A 24,889-nucleotide genomic window follows, 5' to 3' on the forward strand; every position below is an offset into this window, starting at 1 on the left:
AGGTTATAATGAACTTTTCTAAGACTTAATGAATCTTTGTTTTGAAATGAACTGGCAGTTAAAAGTGCTTACATTTTCAGACATGTTGATTGTTTTGAATCTTGAGATAGATGAACTAGCCTCTGACCCAAACATTATTTAACACAAAAACGTGTTAATTTTTTCATAATGTGGCAGTTTTAAAGTAATTCCTTTAACTGCTTTAGTTTTTTATTAATATTTGTGTAGAATAAAGTGGTTAGAAAATGAATATCAACAGAGGCAAGACGGATTCTTCTCCATGACTGACTACACAGTTAGCTCAATATCCTAAGCTCTCATCTGTAAGACCCCAAGTTTTACTTCTGTCAGATTCCTAATACCGATTTTATCTTGCTTGCTGTGAGGATTCTTTTTATATCTGAAATAAGGGGAAGCATCAGTTTTGTTAATGTAAAAAGCAAACATTGGTTTACCAATAAAAGATTTCTAAAACTTTTAACAATCTCAACAAAAGCCTAATTTAGACAGCCAACGTCTCTGTAGCTGAGACAGAATCCCATCTCCTTTTTATCAGAATCCCTGAAGGAAATGGCTTGGAGATTAAGCCATTTCCGTTTATAAAGATTGAATCCACTATCTAGAAGATAAGTAGAATGGGATGTTGGTAAAAGTCAGATTCTGCAGGTTTGCCATCCTTAAAGAATTAACTACATGTATTTTCTATGAAGTACAAACATAAAACACCGTTGGGTTGAGCCATATATGACCAGTGCAGCATTGTCCAGTCATTCTAAATGTTGAATCTTAAACTGTAATTAATGTGAAATATTATTTGGAGGGATACATTTTGAAAGACATCATAGTTATAAATCCTGTGCCCTTTTTTCCAACAATAGAATTTTCTTGGCAATTGTATACTGCACAAAGCTGTGAAATACAAGAAGGCTGTTTCCACTTGTTAAGCTTGTATCATCAAATGTGAACAGGTTTTCTTCTTTTGCAAAGTTGGTCTTAATGTGACATATTTTCCACTGGAATTCAGAAGTATTAGAAGTATTGTCATTCCATACATTTAGAAATGGTTGAGTTGCCCGCCTCATTTTTTTGTTTTATAATTTGTGTTGTTTTCTGTATGGCTTCTTAGGATTTCTGGCTGATTTTTATAGATTGCTAAAACTTAGAGACAAAAAGCCATCTTTTTTTTATTTTGTCTATCCCTGAAATGTGAGCAGCTGAAGTTGTGTATACCTATTTTTAATGTGTTCTTTATAGAAAAAATAAAATGATACGTGATGCATGTTTTGTCCTTCTCGAAAGGTGTTGTTCCAGTTTTTAGGCAAGCTGGAGTTTGTTCTTCCATGCAGGCATACTACAGAAGCATATTCCTGGGCATTTTGTTTCAAGAAATTGAATACATTCTTACTTGAAGGAAAGCTCATGCATGATAACCTTTCACTTGAACAGGTAGAGTCCGATTCATTTAATCACGTTTGAATAAGACTTATATCCTAAACGCACCCACACATTTCTACTACATTTAATTTTACTATATGAGTTAAAATTATATTTTATCTGGATATGGTTGGAATGTCAAAAACCCTGTGCCTCTTTCCAAAGCGTTGTCCATTCATTGCCGGAGGGTAAAGGACTACAAAAACTACGGTATAAATGCAGTTTTGATTTATGCCTTCACCATCTTTTGAAGCACCAAAGTGGAGATTCTCTTCCAATTCCCTAGGCAGAGAAATACAATTCTTAGAATTTCTCACTTGGACACCATGTACCATTTCTTGTTAAATTATTATGCTAATGTATGTCCTTTAGTGGGTGAAGCTGGTTACCAGTGACAAACTTTCCAGTGCTGTTTGGAGAAAAAAGTTGATAGATTACGATTAGTTGATGGCGATCTTTCTTGGGATTGTAAAGCTGTTTACAAGATATGGAGCTTCTGTAGACATGTAATTTTCTTTGAGGGATTAGCTTTAGAAAAAGAAAGGCACAATTCAGAGAAGATGCTGTTTGTCACCAAAATGGAGGATTTTTTATGGAAAGTATTGAAGCTTTATAACTGTTCTCAAAATTAATTTGCACGTGCTTTACAGTTAAACACATTCAGTGGTTACCAAGGCTGTTTTAAAAGTTAACAGTACAGTACTGATATAAGTCTTTTAGGTAGCTATTTTAGCTTTGACTTACAGTTTACAATTGAAAGCCACATTTAGAAAAAAAAAAGTTTGACCTCTGTGAAAACTTTATATTGCCCCTCATCTTGTGAAATGGCATACTTTTTGGCATAATTGGTAGCACAGTTAATAATCATTGTTGATTGTTTTTCATTGGTTATATGTAAGGATAAACGAATTGTTTCATAAAACAGTTTTAGTCTGTTCCTGATCAGTCATGTTTGAGTAAAGTGTAAAGATGACTCCAGGGATGAGTGAAAATGAGAGCTGTTATATGGTACTGGTCATGTGGAAGAGGCACCAGATGATGTTTAGTTTGAAAATATTCATTTACTGAGTTTCTTAGCCTTAACATGTGACCATCACACACAGACCTTAAGTTATTTATGTTCATCTTGGGTATAAGTAATTTCCCAGTTAAGAAATTGTACTTAATGTTTTTTGTGTGTTTCACCACTAACATACTGCAAAGGGTAAAATAGGAGTTAATATCTCTTATTAATCGTCTTATAAGATTTATCCCACATGTAAAATATAAGTAACACACTTCTTTGTTGTACCTGCTTCTGAAGTATAACAGACTCTTCCTCAGGATTCAAATGGTAAAGAAAAAATGAGTTAGAAATATAAGTAAAGAATATGAAGTACACAGTATATATGATGTGGTATAACTGTTAAAAATGTGCTTTATTGGTAACTTGTTTATATGCTTCCTTTTGTAGCTCATGGGCACTGAGTGGTTACACACATATTTAAACTACTCTGCAAATAAATAATACATATAATTTTGAACTTCATTGATTAATTGCCTATTATGATAAAACTGTAGGTTTTAGTCATAATTACTGATCTGGCTGTTGTTACACTGTAGAGGTTATTTAATGACAATGGAAAAACTGGTGATAACTTTAATAAGGCATTCAATGTAGCAGAATAGGCCAACACATACATTTAGGATAATAAAAACTTAAAATTATTAGCTGTATTAACTCCATTTGTCTTTCATTATTTTATTAATATTTGTCAATAAGATATAAGAGAAGGTCATGGCTAAATGTGAATTTTCAATTTTACAGTTGTACAAAATCTCTTTTAGCTTTAAAAACTGCATCCCTAAAGTTGATAGATTATGAAATCAAAAATGTGAGGTACAGTAAGATATTGTTTTGAAAAAAGATTGAATTATGGATGAATTCTAGACATGAGTTGAAATGGACTTAACCTTATAGTTCAGACACCCCTTCTTCTAGACTGGGCTGCATCATGACCTGATTGTCTTGAGTCTGCAGGAGGTGCCGAGCTACCCAGGTGCTGCCAGGGCTGGGGCTGTGACTTGATGCCTGGGATTTTGACTCACAACGGGAGTAAGAAGCTCTGGCAGTGCACATTTCAGAGGCAATAATTCATGTTCCTGATCTGCTGCCTGTGGCTGTATGTGGGTTGTGGCCAAGTTGAACAGCAGGTGGAAATTCAAATTGGCCAATTATCAAATAAAGTAATTCGTGATTTTTTTTTTAAATTAAGCTATTTTGACTTAGTTTTATGTAAAAAAATGATCAAATTGGGAAAGAGTAACATTTATGTTGAAAATAGCGTTGTAGAATATTTTGAAGTAAAATGTTAGCACTGTTGATTAACATCCCATTTATTATATGAAATACTAATTTGAAACAAGTGTGTAATAACATTTTCTAGGTGCATGACACTCTTGAAAAAATCAGTTCTTGTAAAAACAATTCTAGCTACAAATATTACTTTCTTCAACCAAACTGAGACCCTAAAAACCTTGTTGATGGAATTAGATGCACAGTACTAACATCCTGCTACAGGATGTATACTCCTGTTGATTTCATGAGAAAATATATCTAATATAGATTTGCGTATTTCAGCAACGAATGTGTTGGTTCTTTGGGTGTAGTATATATGAATGGCTTTTGGCTCTGTGCACTGAGTAACATGATGACATAAAAGCTCTTTAGGGAGAATGACTTTTCTGCATTGTTTATGACAATTTTTTTGAATATATTATTAATAATTATTTTTAAAATATTAATCTTGTAGAATTCAACTCAAATGAAATACTTTCTCTGTGTCAGTATCCTCCTTTTAAACAAAAATATGGTTTTTGCAAAAGCTGTACTTTCTGGTTTCCACCTTTTGTATTTGTTGCAGTAAGCAGACTTGTTAGCTTTTTTTCTCAGTATTGACTGCATGTAAAGGAGAGGTTGCTTTCATGTACATTTCCCTTATACAGTTAAACCCCAGAATCCCCAGAATTAAAAAAGAAAGAATGAATAAACCCCAGAATCAAACTTAGAATTAACAACATTTCCAAATATATTGATATATTAATGCTGAAATATTATAATAATGTTGCCCTGAGTTACAGGGGTTTGTTAGTGGCTTGTCTAGGTAAAAGCCTTTAGCTGGTTCACAGGAAGCCTAATGTGGACAAGGCTTGCTTTGACTGTTCACTGAATTGTGCTGAATTGTGAGTTTTCAGCTTCCACTTAATTAGCCGATATTGTCCATTAATTGACCAATTTACCATGCAGAGAAATCCTGGATGTGCCACTCCTAATTCCTGTGGAAAGTCCGAAGACCAAAAAAACTCTTATATTCAGGTTTGAAATGTTCATTTCCTTTATGGATAGCACGAGCAGTTTATGGCATAGGCCTCAGGAACCAGAAATTATATTTCTAATGCTTTGTTGTGTTTGCACAGCTACTAGAGTAACTGTTAGGAAAGAATAACAATGTGACAAATGGTTTAACAATTGGGAAAAGAATAAGTATAATTTAAATGTGGTATTGATGTATAAAAATGACGTATAAAAATGACGTATGAAATAATGATAACTGTATATTTGAGTGGATAACAGCTGTATTGGGACAGTAGGGTACAAACAAAATGGTGGATCACTTACGAATTGCATTCCCTCGAAAGCTGCGTGGAACAACCTGGAACCCTCCATCATCTGACCAATTGTAGATAAACTGGTAATTTTGTCATGTCATTTACCAAACCGCTTTATACCATACGGTGTTGCGGGAAGCTGGAGCCTACCCGCCAAGTAACGCGTGCAAAGCAGGGTACACCCTGGACGTGGCGCCAGTCCATCGCAGGGCAAGTGCAAGCCAATCGTACATGGGGACAATTTGGAGGCCACGGTAAAGGTCGAGGGGGGAAATTTGGCCTGGACGCCGGGATAACTCCCTACTCTTATCGAGAAATGCCCGGGAATCTTTAATGACCACTGAGAGTCAGGACCTCGGTATAACGTCTCATCTAAAAGACGGCGCCCACTACAGTATAGTGTCCCTGCCACTATACACTATGCATTAGAACCCACACAGAACGCAGGTGGGGGCCCCCCCACTGGTCCCACTAACACCACTTCCAGCAGCAACTGTAGTTTCCCAGGAGGTCTCCCATCCAGGTACTGACCAGGCTCAACCTTGCTTAGTTTCAATGGGTACCAAGTTGAGAGCTACACGGTGATATAGCTGCGGGCACTGGTAATTTTAAAATATAAAAACTGTATAAGGCATCGAATGGTCTATCTCCAGCTACCTTATGGATTTATTGTGAATATACTGTACCTTATTCCCCTGCCAAAGACCTGGCTCCTCAAAAGGAGTGACAGTCTTCTTGAGCATTCTCTATTTCTGAGGAACTCATTGCCCATATCATTTAGGATGTTCAACTGTTGTCATTTTCAAAACTCCCTTAAGATCTTAATGTATAATAAAGTCTTATACATTGCTTCACTATGTAAATTTGCTTTGATTTCCCTCTACTTTCTCATTGCCTCTCTTGTGTATTTTATATGTGCTGCTGTCCATTGCTTTAAGTTTGTTGAAAAGTGCTCGAAGAGACAAAGTTACTATTATACATATAACATTAATTGTCACATTAACAGAGTAAAGTTTCAGCATGACAGTAAGTTTCTTGTGAAGTGTTCACAAACTATACTTTGCATTATTTTTTTTAATTCATTGAACATTTACATTTCCAGTGTTATAGGCTCACCGTGAGAAGTAATAAATTGTTTGACTAAGTTATATAAGCCATCATCTGGAAGTGTTTGCTCTGTACTTCAGCCAGGTGTATATCGTTTAAACTGTTATTTGCTACAAAGTGTCAAACATAAGCATATGTAATATACCAATGCTCTATTTCTGAATTATTTTGCTCATTTAAAAAATAGTTATAAATACAATGTGTCTGTAAAACAGAGAAAATGTTTTTAAATATCAAATACAAAGTTTATAGATATTTTTGTGTTTGTTAAAACTGAGAAATGACCTTATTATGTGTTATTATTATTATATTTATGAATGTCATACATAATGATAATTTTTTTATCAACTTAAATGTAGAAAAATACTGATGCAAAATCTTAACCAAAATGTTTTCTGAGGGTAACTGTGTTGCAGTACATGTTTAATCTTCTTCACATTGGCAGTTATACAACTAATAATAAGTAAGAAAAACAAATCTTGGTGAATTGTGTAACTTCACATACTTGGCCAGACGGCAAACACGCAGTAGTGTAAAATAAGATAATCTGATTTCAGTCTTCTAAGAGTTTTAAAAGTTCTTATTTCTTCCTAAATCGGTTAAGAAGAATGTAGATCTAAAGTAGCATGAGCTCAAAATGCTGAAGACGAATGGACACGGATGTGTTCTGAAAGGATAGTTTATCCGGAGTTGTAGTCTCATTGTTATATAAACTGTCCATGTTTACAGTGTTCTGGAGAGGCATGTAGGCAACGCTTTGTGGAACACAGTCACCTGGTGTGGCCCGTGTGTTTTTGGCTTGTGAATTTCTATGGCATTGATTAAAAGGTTTGCCTGAGAGATGGTATTTCTCATTTCACTGGAGCCTCTCCAGTGCACACTCAGATGAATGTCCCATGAGCCTCCGAGGCTGATTTTCCTCTCATTGACTCCAGGGCAGCATCCCCAGGCGTCCTCTTGTCTGTTTGCTAGTACTTATGACTTGGACTCCTTCTGTACTGTTTCTTTTCTCATGTCAGCCTTGCAGTTCTTGTTGTATGTGAAGAATACAATTTCTTAAAGCTTTAAGGACCTCAAGGAATTCAGTCCCCATTCTTTTTATTTTCTTGGTGTGTTGTGGAGCACTGACTGGTTTTGAAATGTTTCTCTAGAACAATTATAGTCTCATAGGAAATGGTTATATATTTAATTAGGAGAGCTAAAATAAATGGTTGCTGTTATACTGTATTGAGAACCATTTGGATCTTAAGTGCTCAGACTGTAATATTCTTGGCTTAGGCACAACATTTTTGCAGTTGTTGCAATATGGAACAAAAATAATTAGCAAAATATAATGTTCTTATCTGTGCCTGTTCCTTCTCTGTTCAAGTAAGCACTTGAAAATAAAGTGAAATCCCTAGAGGGTATTTTAATAATTTTTCTAAGCTTTATATGTTTTTTTTTCTGTGTCATGAAAAATTAAATTTTGAATTGGAAGCTATAATTCATGCTTGTTGGTTTTGAGTAGATGTATGTTTCCTATTATATTAAGATACTATTAAAACTGACATTTCTGTGATAAAAACTGATTGTTACTAGACGGATAAACAATACCCCTAGATCTATCAATCAAAAACAGTATATTTTTGAACCATTCAATTTTCTGTACCCTCAAAGAACATCTATTTAGGAAAAAATATCTAAAATACCAGTCATTCCTCCAAAGCTTTTCAGATACCAATGCATCATAAGAACTAAAGCTGCTAGCTAGAGCACTTGAGCCCATCTATTGGACAGCATCGCATCTGGCTATTTAAAAAAGCGTACTATTCCCTCAAAATTGCAAAAAGTTTAATAGGTGATAACAATACCAGATAACATGACAGATAAAGTTATGAAACTTTATTTTTTTTACATCGGGAGCACACATGTAATTTATCAGCAGTGCACTTGTTTTAAATTTAATTTTTGTCTCTTAAATATCACACAAATAAAATCAAATTATTGATAACTATCACAAACGTTTTGAACATTTCCAACATTATAGTTTTATTATGTATTTAATTTGTATAAAAAGTGGATAATCTCATTCTCAGGTGTATGTTTTTTGTTTAAATATAATGACCATGAATGAACTTCAAAAGCTGCTTATGCTGGTTTTTCAGGCTCTTGTTTGCCATTTGACAGATATTCTCATCGTACTAGATAAAATTCTGATGGGCCATTGTCACTGAAATACAATATTTTAAGATGTCAGAGGAGTGCAATGAGCCTTATATTTAGTAATGTCATTTTATTTTATCTGAAAAGCTGTACAGGAGCAGCCTTGTTGCATCATGTAAAGGGTGGTTTATATTGAAAACTGATGATTTGATTGTTATTACTTTTCTACTCTAGACTAACTTTGTTGTTATAAAGAAAATGAGAACTGTAATAGAATGCCTTTACCCTTTTCACACTGTGGTACTATTAGAGCAGATATATACATTTGGAAGCTCAAAATTAAAAAAAAAAAGCACTAAAAGAAGTTCTAGGATTTCACCTGCACAATGTGGCATACAGGCCAATTGTTATGTTTGAAAAAAGGAATAAGATGTAGCCTCTAAAGAAAATGTAGATTTTTAGCTTTAGTTTTTAATAGGTGATTTTAGAATGTCAGAGAATTAAAAAGGTCACATAAACTATAAATTCTATGGCAAAACAAATTTGAGGGGATCAAAATCAAAATCAGGCTATCCAATAATCCTGTTTTAAACATCAAGATGACTGTTAGCACCATTCTTTAGCTCAAGTACTTTCTTCATATTAAATATTCAATATTTTAAAAGGAAATGTGTGCCTTGAAGAAAAAAATAGAATTTTAGGTTTTCGCCGTTTAGCATATATTAAACTTTTGGATCGTATAGCTACACAGATAAAAAATTGTTGCATTGTGTTTATTAATGGTACATATACTGTAAATATTTAGGTATAATAAAAATGAATTTTTAAATGTTTAAATCAATTAATAAAAATGATGTACTGTATAAAACAAATGCTGAGGTAGACTTTTTATGTACAATAAGATTTCTGCTGAAACTACTAACATTTCTCTATACACCATAGTTATTTTTCTGTAGCATCAAGATGGGGTATTGTTGTCTTACATTATTTTTAGACCAATCTATGGAACAAAAGCTTCAACTCTTGAGATTAGTTTTTCTCTGTAACCAATTTGTTAATCAGCTTATACTGTACATTGGTAATTTAACATGAGTAAAGAGTTTTCCTTCTGATGCTCACAGCACATGGGAGTGCTGTAAAATAACTTATTTCCATGTTTTTTAAGTGCAACTTTATAGTACAATATAATACAATGATGGCGATCAAAAGCGATCACTTTATAAAAGTATTAAAAACATACCACTGTTTATGTAACTCCTTCTCTGTTTTCTTCAGAGCAGACAGCTTATTAATAACTGACATAATGAATTACGTTTAGTATAATTAAAAATCCGAAGTGTGACATTATGATAGTTTTAACTTTATTGTAGTCTTAGAATGCAATGTGATGATGCTAACCCTTCAGCTTCTAACAGAGCAAAAATGAACAAATGTTAAACTAATTGTTTTGCAGGGTCTTCTGTCAGTGGAAACATTGAAATGACTGTTATTAGCATATTTAGATGCATTAATAAACTGTTTGTTTTGGGGTCTAATTCCTTGACATTTACAAAACTGATTTTGTGAATACAGTGTTTCATTCACCTGAATTATGCCCAATCCTTCAGAAACAAAGAAGAGCTCTGAAGTAGTTAAGAAGGAATAGTCCATCACTTTGCTGTTTTTATATTAGTCATTAAACTTGCATAGCAATAAAAAGACAATTTAAAAGGGTGATTCACAGTATTAAGATTATTGCAAGTTTATGGACTTAGGATCACATTCTTTTTTTCAAGTATTTAGCTCTCCTTGAGTTCTGTAATTGCATGTTGCAGAGTGAACATTCTGGTTTCTATAGAACTTTCAAAGTACCTGATACTTGTGTTTGAGAAGTGCAACATCATTGTCACTTTGCGGATAGACAGTCATGTTGTGGATTTGAGACATAGTGTTGTGCAAATATATGAGAATTTACATAAAATAAAATTAACATTAGTGCTCATTCTTTCAAACTTGGACAGGAGATTAATTTAATTTAGACACAGTTTTAACTAATATCTTATTTTCAGACTTCTTTGGATAAAAAGGTTTATCATTGCTAATAGTTTTTACTTTTACAGTCTTGAAAGTGTACATTTCTATTTCTTTTAAAATATGTGAATATAAAATGTTTGCTTTTATACCATGCATAAGTGCTTGAAGATAATTAATCATGGATCTTATCAGTAGAAATAATGTGCATCTCCATCTAAAGGTTTTATTCATTTTAACTCTGAATAATTTCTTAAAAATTACCAGTATTTTATTTCTTTTGGCATTTAGTGCTTTGATCATGCCAAATTTAGTTTTCATCTATTCTTCTCTGAAATTTCCATTTAGGCTACTTTTGGACAAACCGAGTTCAAAATGGCTCCCAAAGAATGACTCATTGCTAAATCAGAAGTTATACCACTTAAATTCCCAGCCACAGCTGTAGAGCTTTTGGGAGCCTCTGTTATCAAAACAGGAAAACTATTCTAGCATTTAACAAGTTAAGCGGAACGAAGAACAGATAATGTGCTATCTATATAAAATAGTATGTACACCATGCAAATGGTCAAATAATAGCAATGCGCCTAATAAACCATTTTGAAATGTCTAATTTAGTTTTCAAAATGTGCTGCACTATGTATAGAATATCTAGCTTCATGTAACTGTGAGATATCCCGCAGACTCTAGCTGACTGCAAATGGAGCAGAAAGGAAAGATGATATGAACTGTTTTCTGTGACTCAGCAGGGTGGAGCACGAGCCACAGTATCACTTCACTTCTTGTAAAATAACAATACAGCTGTCCTATATTGAGCCTAGAGAAATTCCAAACTATTCTAGATTTTTAGTGTCACAAAGTAACCGTGTGTTATAATACCTGGAAAGAAAAGAAAAGTACAATGTAATAAAAGCTAAAATATCTTAAATTTAATGGGAAAGTGAGGAGTAAACCAATAGAAAGTGCCACTTAACAAAACATAAGCCTAATTTCTTGTGTGGATGAAAATATTTGAATATTGAGCTAAATCCAATAGTCATATATTAAATACAGTAGATGTAAAACAAACCTCTAATTATTCCCTTATATAAATAGGCAAATTATTGTCAGTTTTATTTCCAAGCAGATAGGTTTCAGTCCTTGCTAGGTCTGCTGTTGCCTTCAGAGGTGCATTATTGGTGCACCAGGGGCACGTGCAGAAATACATAAGATTAATACAAAGCTTTGCAACACTTTTACATGAACAAAACTTCAAATTTATATAGGGTTGGCTGGAATGTTTGCTATTGATCCTGGCAAAGAAGCTTCCATTATTGTGATGTATCCAGTAAGTGTGTGAGAAATTAGAGAAATTCCTGTAAAAACAGATTGACAAATTATTGGGAGGTGTCTAAAAACTCCAAATCAATTTGCAGTCAAAAGAAGAATAGAGTGACACTGGTGAAGATGCTCTAGTATACTGATTGAATTTTTAGTTTCATAAAACTACATCAAATTAGTTTTCATTAGGGCATCAACAAACAAATATTTGGATAATCAATTATTCAAGTGAATGTTACAATGATTAATCAATTAATTATGGCTTGTAAATGAGAAAGGCTGTGACATAGTTTGGCATTGTTCAGTAGCCATATACTGTACCTTTATTCAATAAAATAATGAGAAACAAGTTTCAACTTAACTTCATTAACATCTTACTTCTTACCGCATTGGCTTTCAGAGTGCAGAGTTAAATATAAAATAAATAAAACAGGATTCAAATAAGTTCAAAGTTCAAAATAAACTTCAAATAAGTCGCTTAAAATCCAACAGTGAACTCAGAACAGCAGCAATTAAATGTTTCTGTTGACTGTAGGATTTGCCAATATGAGCTTCGTTGATGAACATTGATAAATAATAAACATGTAGATTATATCTCTCTCGGCTGCTGTATCATTTAACCGGGTAAACACTGTAGTCTATTCTGATTGTATTTTTATTTCACAATATGAGCTATATATGACAGTAGGTTACAAGACGACCTGTGTATGAATAGGTTTACAGGACGAGCTATTTGTTTTTAGGATAAACAATTTTATATAACCTAATCGATGTAACGATATGACCTGATGATTGTTAAACACTTTTTCGAAGTAGCCCGTATTTATTTCTGATAGGATCACCAGCTTTATCTTTTTTTCTTGTACAGTTCTTTGAAAAGACTACTATCCATGTGGTGAGGGTTAAGCAAACCGAAAATATGCTGCAATAACATATTAAATTGAACTGCAACTCTGCTAACTTTAGGTTAATAGACAAGTGAGTGGGAGCTTGTGGTATTTTGCTATAGTTAAATACTTCTAATTATTCAGAAACCTATTCTATCCCACTCATCCTGATTGGGTAGCTCAGTTTGTCAGAACACCGCCCGCACCATTGAACGCCATGTATTTGCATTTGTAAATTATAAATTAAATACAACTTCACACCTAGTTGCTTAATAATGAAATGTTTTTTATTTAAATTTACTAATAGCAACTTTTTTGCACAAATGTTAAATGCTAACCAAGCTATAGATTTTTCCACCATTGTTGTTGTCTTTTTCTTCAACCTGTTCTATAGTTTTTATGCTATAGCAGCATTGCAAACACCAAGTGCTGACAAGTTAAACGTCCAGTGGAAAAGATTTTAGGAAAAGATTCCTATTTTTTCATGTTTACATACATTTATTGCCAGTCATGTCAACCTAAGTAAAACCTATGGATGAACTTTAGGTGGTGCATAATGTACTTCCTTACACTGAACAGTTTGTCATTTATACAGTATGATGCCATCCTCAATACTAATATGCCATTGTCCCATTGTGATGATTTCATTTATGAAGATAAGATTTCCTTTTTTGCCTTCAGCATCTTAAGCAAATATGTCCCTAATTTATTAATTTCATATGTAAATTATGGAATGCTTATGATTAATGAAAAAACAATCTTTACAAGCCTCTTCTTAAAAAAAAACTAGGTGCATGCAGCTTATCAGGATGCACTGTATGTAACCCGTGTTCTTGGAAAACATTGCGTGCTCTGATAAGTCGAAAATTAAATAATTTCCAAAGCAGAGACTGGAGTCTTGGGGAGATTAAATGTTAGGTCTCGCAAGGGAAAATTCATCGCTCACCATAGTGTGAGCCTGCTCAGGCGTTTCTGGGATTGCAGACTGAAGGAAAGTAAAGCAGAAGAAAGCCGACAACATACTGTTGATGGAAAACATACAAATTGGTCAAAGTGTCACTGAACGTCGTTTTACTTTTCAGCACTGTATAAATATAAACAATAGTATTATTGCATCATTTTAAAATGATTTTAAAAAGGGTGATATTTTGGATATGGCTGCCAGGAAATGGTTTTAATTAAAAGCTGCTGTACATGCACTGAAGATAAGCACTAATTCACAGCTTAAATATGTGACTCATTAAGTCCTGAATTATAATGTTTAAATATTCTTGTCCATATAATGTGATATTTTTTATTTAAGCTTCATTAAACACATCATCTTATTTATCATTAATCATTATATTGCCTTATTGTGTAATTATAGCTTGTTTTCTTTAAATCTTTACAACTATTATTTGGATATCAGTTATCAGTGATATTCATTCCTTATTTTACATACTTTAGAGTTTAGGGAAGAAACCCCCGGCTCTGACTGTTGCAATTATGAGAGAATCTTATAAAATTTACAAAGATTTACAAAGGTTTGCTATCTTTAATTTTCCTTCTTTCTTGCAGACACTTCCTAGATTACTTTTGAAAATCAAAATGATGGCAGCTTAGTTTCATAGTATGTTGTCAGGACGTGCTTCAAAAAACTTTGAATTCAGCAACACCACAAGTTTCAAAGAATCAAATCAAGTTGGTGTAATCACTGCCAAAACAGTATTGGTGCCATTTTTCATACATTGCTTTGTCGATATAAAGCTTTCTTTAAAAATGATTTTTATTTTAAAATGTTTAAAGACATAACATAACCTTTTTATGCGATTTTATTTTCTGTTTGCTGTATGTACAGTACTTGCTCCTTACAACATTGAACAGGAGCATTGTTGATATTATTGTTGCATGATTTAGCTATAGTAATCATTCAACTATTTCTGACCCCTTTAGAGACAGTCTGGGTATTTTATTTTAAGAAATTTGCCCTTGCAGGTGTTGAGATTCTAGAAATTAAGAAGCAAATTTACCACCTAAAATCTCTCTGGTTACTTTACATAAGTGTTTTTCAGACAGTTTTTTCCATTGCATGAAAGTTTTTTCATGCTCAGTGCTGAACATTTTTTAAATTGTAAAGAAAATCCACCTCTGAAGTAGACATTCACATGGTTAAGGACCATTTTCTGTTGTCTGTATATGTCAGGATGGCTGAAGACATTTGATGACTACTACCGTGACCAGACACAACATATCTTGAATAATATGGTGGTAAAACTACATGAAGACAAGAGAAGAAAAATGCTGTGGTCAGAGATCTCCTACTTCTCCAAATGGTGGGACAGCATTGACAACCAAAAGAGGGATGCTGTAAAAAGGTAGGCCTGCTGTCTTTGTTTCCTGAGAAAACAAAAAATTGACTACAGTAACAAAAACTTTACTGTTGAAATAAAATTAGGATCTTTTTAATCTTTGTGTATTCATTTTATTCTAATGTTCCTGCTCTAAAGTCAAGAGGATTAAAATACTATGTGGTAATAGCATCAGAAAACTGGGTATTCTCATGTGAAATTAACCCCTTTATTTTTTAAATTGTGTCACTTCATAACAAAGGGGTCCTTTAGAGTTTTTTTAAAAAAACCCTAGGTTTCACAAAGTGAAAACCCCCATTGGTCCATAAAAAAAGTTGAATTATTTGTGAATTGATGATCGGTTAGATGCGATGAGTTCGCAGTTCATATGTATTTTGACTGAATTTGTGTCACTGTTGTGTCAATCACTGGGTCGTCTCTGGTGCAAGTTTACGTTGGCTAGCATCAAAATGTGTGATAAAAAATGTTGTAGCGAGTTCAGGTTCTCAGACTTGTGCCCTCACCGCTCCCGCCACCTTTCGTCCCTCATCGCCTGGGCTCGAACCGGGGTCTCTGGCGTCACTCAACAGGGGTATTGCTGGCTGAGCTAAAGAAGACCTTTTGCTAGCACAGGCGGCCAACATCCCTGTTATGCACAGAGGAGAAGAGGGCGGTGCCGTTACCATGCTGCCACTGGCTTCTACTTAAACTTGAACTTTATTGCCATATGTAACCGATACATGTACTGGTACAATGGAATTCTTACTTACAGAAAGTCTCTCAATTGTTTAAAAAAAAGTGTAAAACAGGAAGTGCAGACAGTGCATCAAGACAATATACAAACAGTAGACAATGTACAAGTAAACAGTTTGAATGTAAACGATGACTGCAGATGTGCAATAAAAAAATTATAATGAGGTAGATGGTATAGGTATGGTCCGAGCGGCACATGACCCCCCCCCACACAAACATATGTTTACAAGAAAAATATTTTCAAAGGTTTTTCCAGGTTGGTTTTGAGGCTTCTGTCTATTTAAATGTGGGTGGATGAAGCTTTTAAATTATCTTCATAATTAATGTTTGCCTTCCCTATTAAAATTTAATTCACATCCTTGACCCTATTTTAAATACATGTATGTGTATGTATATACTTATATCACTATACATTATTCTAAAGTCATTGGACATTAGTGTTTTAATGAAGTGAGCAAAACACCAAAAACCTTGACTAAAATGCCCTAAATGAACTGTATGTTTCTTACTAGATAAGTGAATGGCCTCACTTATCTGGATGAAGCCTGTGTGCACAACAAAATAAACAGTCAACATGCTGAACAATAGTCCAAAGTCCAAAAGATACCACTTTTTGGTTGTTTTTCTTTTTCTCTTTTTAACTCCTTGAGCAGTTGTTAAAGTTGAACAATACCTGAAAACTGGTTTTATGAGTGGAGTGCATAATTTCACCTAACTGCTAATAAATCAGTTCAGCACTCTAAATAAAATGGATCACTAGTGTGACTCTGTTACATATTTAGAACACCATCATCCTTGCCGTTTGGAATTCTGAAACACCAAGCTCCTGATTCATGGTTATCACAGACTTTCACTTACATTAAGTTGTACTGTTACCACACTTCAATGGGTGAACTTAGGTGCATCTGTTATACTTTTTTTAACACATTAGATTAGATATTGTTAGCAGTCTTTGTAATTGTTAGTTTAACAAACAATGTAATAATTCATAAATTACTTAATTATGTGTTTTCTGATGCAGATTTTTAAGTATGAACCTGCCTGTATAGTTTACACTATAGTTAAAACTATAGTTTTATAGTGTACAGATATTACTGAGTACTAAATCACTAAGTGGTACTTAATTAAGAGTGTTTAGACATTGCTTTACAAAGAAACCTTATTTAATATACACATAGTATGTATATTAACACAGTTATTATTAACACAGTTATTATTGTAGAGGGTGGTGAAGAGGACATCTTTCATTTTAAATATTATTTTTCTCACACAGTGAATACTGAATATAATTAAGAAATTCATGGTATAGTAAGAAAGGGCTGGAATAATAGACCATTAATTTTTAGTACATGAATGCACAGTTGTCAGGCAAGTAAATCTCTTGATCAGCAGAGATAAAATGTTTAATTTAATTAGTATAAATAGATATTACAAACATCTTGCACGGTGTCGTAAGGATGTTGTTACCTTTTGTGACCGTACAGTTGGCCTACTGTATGTGCTGAAAAATTCTTACCAGTATTGAACATAACTAACATTCTCCAACTCTTCAGATTATGTAAGACTCAACATGGATACATTCAGCTTTGTATAAAAAACTGTCAAGGGTCCAATTATACAATTTCTGAGTTACAGAAAGTTAATTTTACATCCTTAGAGCTGGTAGTGCAGTGAGTTCCTTCTGTGGATGAAAAGTGTGGAGGAAGCATAATGCAGTCACCACCAGCATCCACCAGGGCTCCATAACACTCTTAATCTGGCTTTATTTTTGCTCATGTATGGCAATGTTTGCATGTTATCTCATGCATTTTTGTTTAAAAAGTGAGAAACCTGTTTTGCAATCATGTCAGGGAAGTACCCACATGATTGTATTACCTTATCATTTACTTTTTATTTATACTTTATTTTGTGTTTAATTTATGAATAGTACAGAGTAGGGTAATGAAATGTATAATATTCCTAAATTAGTCAAAAGGTAATTATTTTCGATGTTTAATTTTACTGTACTGTATATTTTTTCAGTATGCTATGTTTGGTGTTTAATTCATCTAATAATAGACATTTTTTCCCCTTTCATCATTATTTCATATATCTTCTTCTATATAAAGCAGGACATTTTCTTTCTCTCTACCTTATGGACTGCTTGCTGGTGCACCGTACTCTCTCTCTTTCACTCTCTACAGCTCTCTGTGATTAAAAACACTGTTGTGACATATTAAAGAACAATTAACCCTGGTGAGCCTGCAGTTCTGCTCTCAGTTCCCACCTTCCACATTCACCGACACAGCTAGGAACAGGAAGTGCTCTAGTTTCATCAGTGGTAATTCTTTGTGTTCATACAATAGTTCAGAAAGGGTCACTTTTGACTTTGTTTATGGATATAGATACTGGCACAGCCTAACCCATTCTTAATAGCATGAACATATAGGTCATGGTCAGTCATTTAAATTCTTGTATGTGTTTTGCATTTATGTCCATAGACGTTATGTTAAAAGGTTATTTAAATCTTTAAGTCACATGTTTCCAAGCTATCAGTTCACTTTAATTTCCTTGGTGCTGCATCACAGCATGAATGTCAAACCTCATTGCAATCATCACCCTCTTCTATACTCAGGCATCCTTTCTCTATGTTTCATATAAGCGGGAATTGTCAGGACCTGGAAAACAAAATCGCTCTGTCTTGGAAAGTGCAGTTCAATTTTCTTTACTTTAATATGTATAGTCCCTTCCAAATTTGTTCATGACCATGATGAAATTAGAAGAATAAATATCAAAATAATAGAAAGATTTTGAGATTGGATATTTCTTACATAAACATTTAATCATTTTAGTTCAGAAAACATGAAGGCCAGATTTATTCACATTGCCTGTAGTTAGTGTTTTGTAAGTCCTCCTCTGGCAAGGTTTAGACTAACTAGACACCTCTAGTAATGCAGTGCTATGGTGCTACAAGGCTCTGGCTAATCAGAGGGGAGATTTATGAACATTCCTCTACAGAGAATTTCTTTACATCCTTCAGACACATTGGTTTCCATTAGTGAATTGCCGTTTTGAGTCTGAATTACAAATGCCCAATTAGACTGAAGTCTAGAGAGTGAGGTGGACAGTCAAGGACATTTATTGTGATTACAGTTAACCATTCCTTTAGAGATTTTAATGTATGTTTGGGATCTTTCTCATGTTGGAATGCCCATTTTTGGCTAACCTTAAATTTCCAGAAAGAACTGGATGTGTGGGCAGAATGTCCTAGTACATGCTGGAGTTTCTCTCCATCTATAGATGTAAAATATCCATAAAACCTAATACAAAATACATTATTTCACAACATAGAATTTTTTTATGCTTGCTTCATTTTGTAATTTTGCAAAATAGGATACTGTAGAAAGGGTCGGCATTTGAAACAATACTTATAAGTGTGAATAAATGGCCCCCTGTTTATGACAAATGTGAAGTTTCTCTGTGCAGTGCTTTCTGTGCACTGTAACGTTATTAGAATGTTTAAAGTGAAACACATTATCCAATCTGTAATTCTTTCTGCTGTGTGATGTTTTTTTTTTATTCCTGCTTCATTTGCTGTTTGAATAAATCTTTAGAGCTATGTATGTTATTCAGAATCATATGAACATAAAAGGAGGTTCAGAGCTTCAAGGCCTTGTGGTTGAATTGCTTTTCAAGTTTACAAGAACAACCTCAGGGCTCTAAAGCTCCTTCATTCAGAGTTAAATATCACTCTTTTGGTAATTTTTGATCAAATTATCTTGCATGAGCATGAAAAGCATATATTAGTATTTTCAAGATACTAAACCATAAAATATTAATTGAAGTACAAAAGTGTTTGCAAATTTCAGTTTTTGTCTTAACTGTAAATGGAACACATAGAGGTTAATTTTCGGTAGAAGTAAAAAGACGATGGAGAAAACTACGTTTCAGCTGCGGAGCTTTCCTCAGTTTTAAGGAAGAAAGGAAAGCAACAGGAATATGAAGCAAAGGGATGGGGAAGGGGAATATAGAAACAGAACGACAGGCTGTACTGGTGGAAAAGAAAGCGTGCCCAAAGAAATGGATATTTGGTCGATTATTTCCAGGAGGAAGTGTGAAAAACCAAAATCTGTAAATAATAGGAAATATTTTAAATACATTTGTTGATCATTCAGAACTGGTGAAAGGTGTGGTTCGTTTAAGGATAAATTTGATAAATCCCGTGAAGTGATCCAGACAGAAAGGGCAGTGCAATCACAGCTAGGTGATGTAAAATAAGGGTCTAATGTTAAACTTTAGACCAGACTGACATATTCCCTGAAAATACTGTAGTTGATTGCTTAAGCTGGAGGCACACCAGCACATCAGTGTTTTTACTTGTAGAGAGATTTTTTTTTTACCCAGCCAACAAAGTTTTCATAACATGGCTCCATGCTGTAGAAAAATTGTTGAAAAATGCATTTGTGGTGAGAACTAATTAAGCTAGTCAGATAAAAATATAGACTGGCTGATCAAGCACTGCACATTTGTTCAGTGTGTGTTTGAGTGCTGTGGGAATGTGATCAAATGGAGAGCGCGGTTAATGTCATTAATTAGTTAGACCTAAGTAGGTTAGTAACACTTCCAACAGGTGGTCCCATTACACAATAAGGAAAAGATATGAGTTACTTTGGCTTCATTGTGTGTCCAATTTGTGTTTTAGAACGCTGTTTGTTGTGGGTAAGTGGTGTTTTGGCAACCTGGAGCCTATCCCATAAGCATAGGGTTCAAACTAGGTTTACACCCTTGATAACACACATTTATACATACTTGCACGTACACAGACTAATTAGAGATGCAGGTCGATTTGTTGTGTTGCTACTGTATTAACAATAATTATTTAAAATATCTTTGTTGTGATTATTGAATACTACATAAATGTTTGTTCTGTTAAAAATGACATTGTCAGGATGTCTCATTCAGAAACTGGTGACAGGTATGCAACAATATCATATATCAATTGATAAACTGCATGGCTGAAATGAAAAACAGTCTCTGGCATTAGTGATCACCATTCCCCGTATATTGTGCTTGACAGATTGATGAGGCAAAAAACTCAGTGGCAGTGATGTTAAGTAAAAGGCATGTTTTGTAATTAAATTTTCAAATTCAAAGAGCTTTATTGGCATGATGGATGAATTACTGTGTTGCCAAAGCAATAACAATTAGTAAAACATTTACCGACATTTACAGTACAACAAAAACATATTGTTAGACCTATACAGATATTCACAACATATTTACAACAGAAACCAAAAATACAGAATGCTGAATTTGAAATAATGTTTCTTTACATGAAAACTTGTTCTTTAATTTGTCTTCACACAATGTAGCAATTCATAGTTAATAAACTGAAAAGCAATAGAATTTTTAATAAAATTTTTTAATAAAAATAAAATTTATACCAATGGATGTAGTGCCACTGTATTACAATTGGTGCTATCACATTCAAGGCTGGGTCCAGTTGAGCTTGGTAAGGTGCCAAGTGATGCTGGTGTAGCACCATCACCATCAGTTACTGAGTACTCAGACAGACTGGATTGCCTGCATAGTCTTTTTCAGTCTCTCTAAATCCATACATGGACCTTCACAGAGAGGGGAGAGGTTGGGACACAGCCTGCTTCTGTCTTTGGTTAGAACACCCACAACTGATCATGGGTGCTTATAGAATGTCCACTGGAACTTAGGTCAGATTACCATTTCTGGTGAACCACAGCAGCAGTCAAGTCCACCTCCATCTTCCTCTTGAGGTCTGCCAGATAGTCTTAATCCAGTATGGGCTGATGGTCCTCCCTGCACAACATGTTAAATACCAGATCAACAGGGATCTTCTGGAAACATTATTGGAAGCATGGGTTCAGGTACAATCAGAGGAAAATTTACTTTGTTGTGAGCTGAAAATTATTTTCTTTAGTGTAAGATCAGCTCTCACTCCACCTAAATAGAACAGACAACATAGCAGGCCTTAAGATGAAATACAATGCAAAGAACATGAATGCCCCATTATTCAATAAGTAATGTATAAAGATAAACCATTAGTCACACACAAAATACTTTAAAAATAATGTTTAAAAATATAATTATTTTTCCACAAAGTTCTGTTAGGACTAGTAAATGTTTATAACTTCAAACTTAAATTGATACAGTTCTGTTTATTCAAAAAAGTACAAACATTTAACAGATGTATTTTCAGACCTATCTGGGAGATGTTTATATTTTTTAATATCTTTGGTTTTCTGCAAGGTTTGTTGTAAGCTCTTGGGATATTGACATTATCTTCTTTAGAGACTCATCTGAGCAGTTCCAGTCCTTTTCTGTCATTGAAATGAATCTAATTGCTGTGGGATTTAGTAAATAGATTCCACGTTTTTAGGGGAAGCATTGTTTAGAAGGAACATTAGCCAAAAACCAAGTATTTGAATCAAATGTGTGGAGACGTGAATTAAAATCTGATCTGAGGGAAATGTTGAATGTATTATGAATAGTTCACATCTCCCAGATACTCCAGACTTCTATTTTTTTTTATCAGAAACCATTTTCCCTATTAATCCATTTTAATGAGGTTTTATTGTATAGGTATAGATGACAAAATGACAGACAAACAGGTAGACAGCTGTCTGTGGTTTCAAAGTGCTGTTATACTTATTGCACTTACATTTGTCAAGTTAAAGATTGTCACCAAAACATTATCACCTTCATGTTGAGAAAATTAGCTAATTGATACATTTTCTCTTCTACCTAAAAAAATAGCTTAGATTTTTCAGATCATGTTCTGTAAACATTAAATACAGAAAACAAGCAGGTCTCCTCAAACAGGGGTTGCTGCCAGATATGGATTGCAATAGCTAACAGGCCTGTGAACTACTGGGTAGTGTGTAGATGACAGTTGTGTTGCAAAAGAAACAGTAGTGAAGAATTGTGCTGCCAAAGAGCAGGTTTGGCTTGGTGACCCTAAGGTGACCAGAACCATAGCATATCTTCTCCCTACAGTAAAGGCCTGGGCTGGTTATAGAAAAGCACTCCTGACCAAACTGGATCAAATGGGAAAGTTAGAGATGAGAGTGAATGTGGAAGAGTTTTAGATTAAATGAAGGATAGAGATGTAGAGAGGCATCTGAGTGATGACTATTAGGGAAGTGTTTTGAAGAGAGAACATTGTTGGAAGTTGGAATATATATACATATTTGTATGTCTACTGAAAAGATTGATCTAATAATGAGTGTTCCAGTAGGTAGTGGTGTTGGCATGTGTAGACTGCCATTTAACAGGTAAAGGTTTGTTCTATGCTGAAAAGAAAAGAAACAACATTTCAGCTGTGGAGCCTTCTTCAGGTGACCTTTTCATTTGGCTCCAAACTGAACTTTTGTGTTTCTTTTTTCTTTCAGCATAGAACAAACCTTTACCTGTTCCTAACAATGAGTGTGATGAGTTGGTAACGAGTACTCTCTAAGAAAAAAGACCTGGGGGTGGAAGAAATCCATTTTCCTATCCCGGAAGGGGGACAAATTAAAAGAGTTAAGACTCCAAATGGATTCTGAAAACATATTGTGGAGCAAAAACAGGGGATTTAAAATGCTGGCTAGTAATGCAACATGTCAGCCATAAGGAGTACAAGTCAGGATGGTTAGAATATATAGGGGCAAGTTTTGTCTCACCCATCTTCCTTCTACTCTCTGCTACCAAGTTTCATCATGAAATAAGAATAACATCATTGACATTTTTAATGACTTCAACAGGCTTTATCTCAGATTTCATGTATTTTTCTAAGAATATTTTAATTAAATCAATCAAAAATTTGATTGGAGATGGAATGGTAGTCAATCTTAACAAAGCTATTCTAACAAAGAATTACCAATAGCCTGTGTAGGCCTATCAACATTTTGTTTGTATTTTTATTCAACTGTTTTGAGAAGTTGAAAAAAGTTTGTTTTACTCTATTTACAATATCATCTGACTGACCATAATATGTAACAGATTCTGAAGAAACAAGCAGTTATGCTGGCAATTATTAAATTCCTCAGTTACAATACTAGAACTATTAAGAACAAATTGCAAGAAAAATGATCTAGTGCATTATCATACTACTGTGTTATTGGAGTTGCAGAAAAATAGCTCAAGAAGGTTTGCAGGGAATATAGTATTAGTGTTATAAAGTGTTCTGCAGAGACAAGTTAGGAGGTGGAGGTTTAAAACTATGTTTCAAAAAATAGCCTGCAGCACAGGAACTGGATTAATCAAATGTTGCATAATCTATACTCATCAGTCTCATAAAAAATCAAAGGCTTAGTAATTAGCCACCAAACTGATATTTTTAGATGTACTTTAAAGCCCTAAAGGCAAAATACAGAATTGGGGTTTATTATTTCAGAAAACAGTGAAGGATTGCAAGAGTTTAAAGGAAGGAAAATGTGATAAAATAACTATGGAACTGTTTGAGCACATGTACTGTAGTTACATTCTAAAGATATATTTTTTAATATAGATTTAATTTTTATATATCTATTAGTATCAATAAAAAGAATCATCCATAAAGTAAACAAAGAAATCTAGGAAGCAGTGTCTTAAATGTTTTAAAGAATTTATTAAGAACAAGAAATTACATTCATAGATTGATTACTGACTGTAAGCACAAGTCGGTATAGTTGTTTGGTAAATAACATAGCTATGAAGACAAATATAATATCCTTCATAGTACCACAGAAGGAAAAAAAAACACAGTAAATCAGTGAAGTCAGTAAAGTTAAGTAAAAAGTCTAAAAGATTATGTATTTCCAAACACTGAAAATAAAATATTAAATGAATATTTTTGCACAAGTGATCACTAAGGAAAAACCTAATAACATACTACATGTTAAGGAATGACCAGGCCTTACTTGTTACTGAGCTATTTCAGCCCAAGAGAGGCCACATTACACAGTTCTAGAATCATTTAAAACAATGTTTTGGCCTTTTTCAACATCTGAAATGAAATAAAAAATTGTAGATTATAACTTGTTGAAGAATGCCTAATGTATGTTCATATACATTACCTACTTAATGTTTTGAAACCTCAAAGTTTAAAAAGTTATTTTTTTAGAGTAAAGCAATTTATGAGTGTAGTTTTGATGACATCATAGGTATTAAGTACATTATAATATACATCTTAATATTTGGTACTTCCATGCATAATACTTTTGTATTCATCCCACTGATTTCAAATGTCATTAACTATTCAGACACATTTGATTTCAACATGTCAAAGTCAGT

The 24,889-nt window shown here is 33.8% G+C and overlaps 1 protein-coding gene across 2 annotated transcripts in view; it reads left to right on the forward strand.

Moving 5' to 3' along the window:
- The window catches only part of man2a1 (mannosidase, alpha, class 2A, member 1), a 242,408-nt gene that overhangs the window by 32,514 nt on the left and 185,005 nt on the right, over positions 1-24,889 (forward strand). For both annotated transcript variants that reach the window (XM_006627014.3, XM_015338057.2), the window contains exon 5: positions 14,728-14,899. In XM_006627014.3, the coding sequence (XP_006627077.2) occupies positions 14,728-14,899 (172 nt within the window). The remainder of the gene's footprint in view (positions 1-14,727; positions 14,900-24,889) is intronic.

This window comes from Lepisosteus oculatus, chromosome 3, assembly GCF_040954835.1.
Source record: "Lepisosteus oculatus isolate fLepOcu1 chromosome 3, fLepOcu1.hap2, whole genome shotgun sequence".
NCBI classification, from domain to species: domain Eukaryota; kingdom Metazoa; phylum Chordata; class Actinopteri; order Semionotiformes; family Lepisosteidae; genus Lepisosteus; species Lepisosteus oculatus.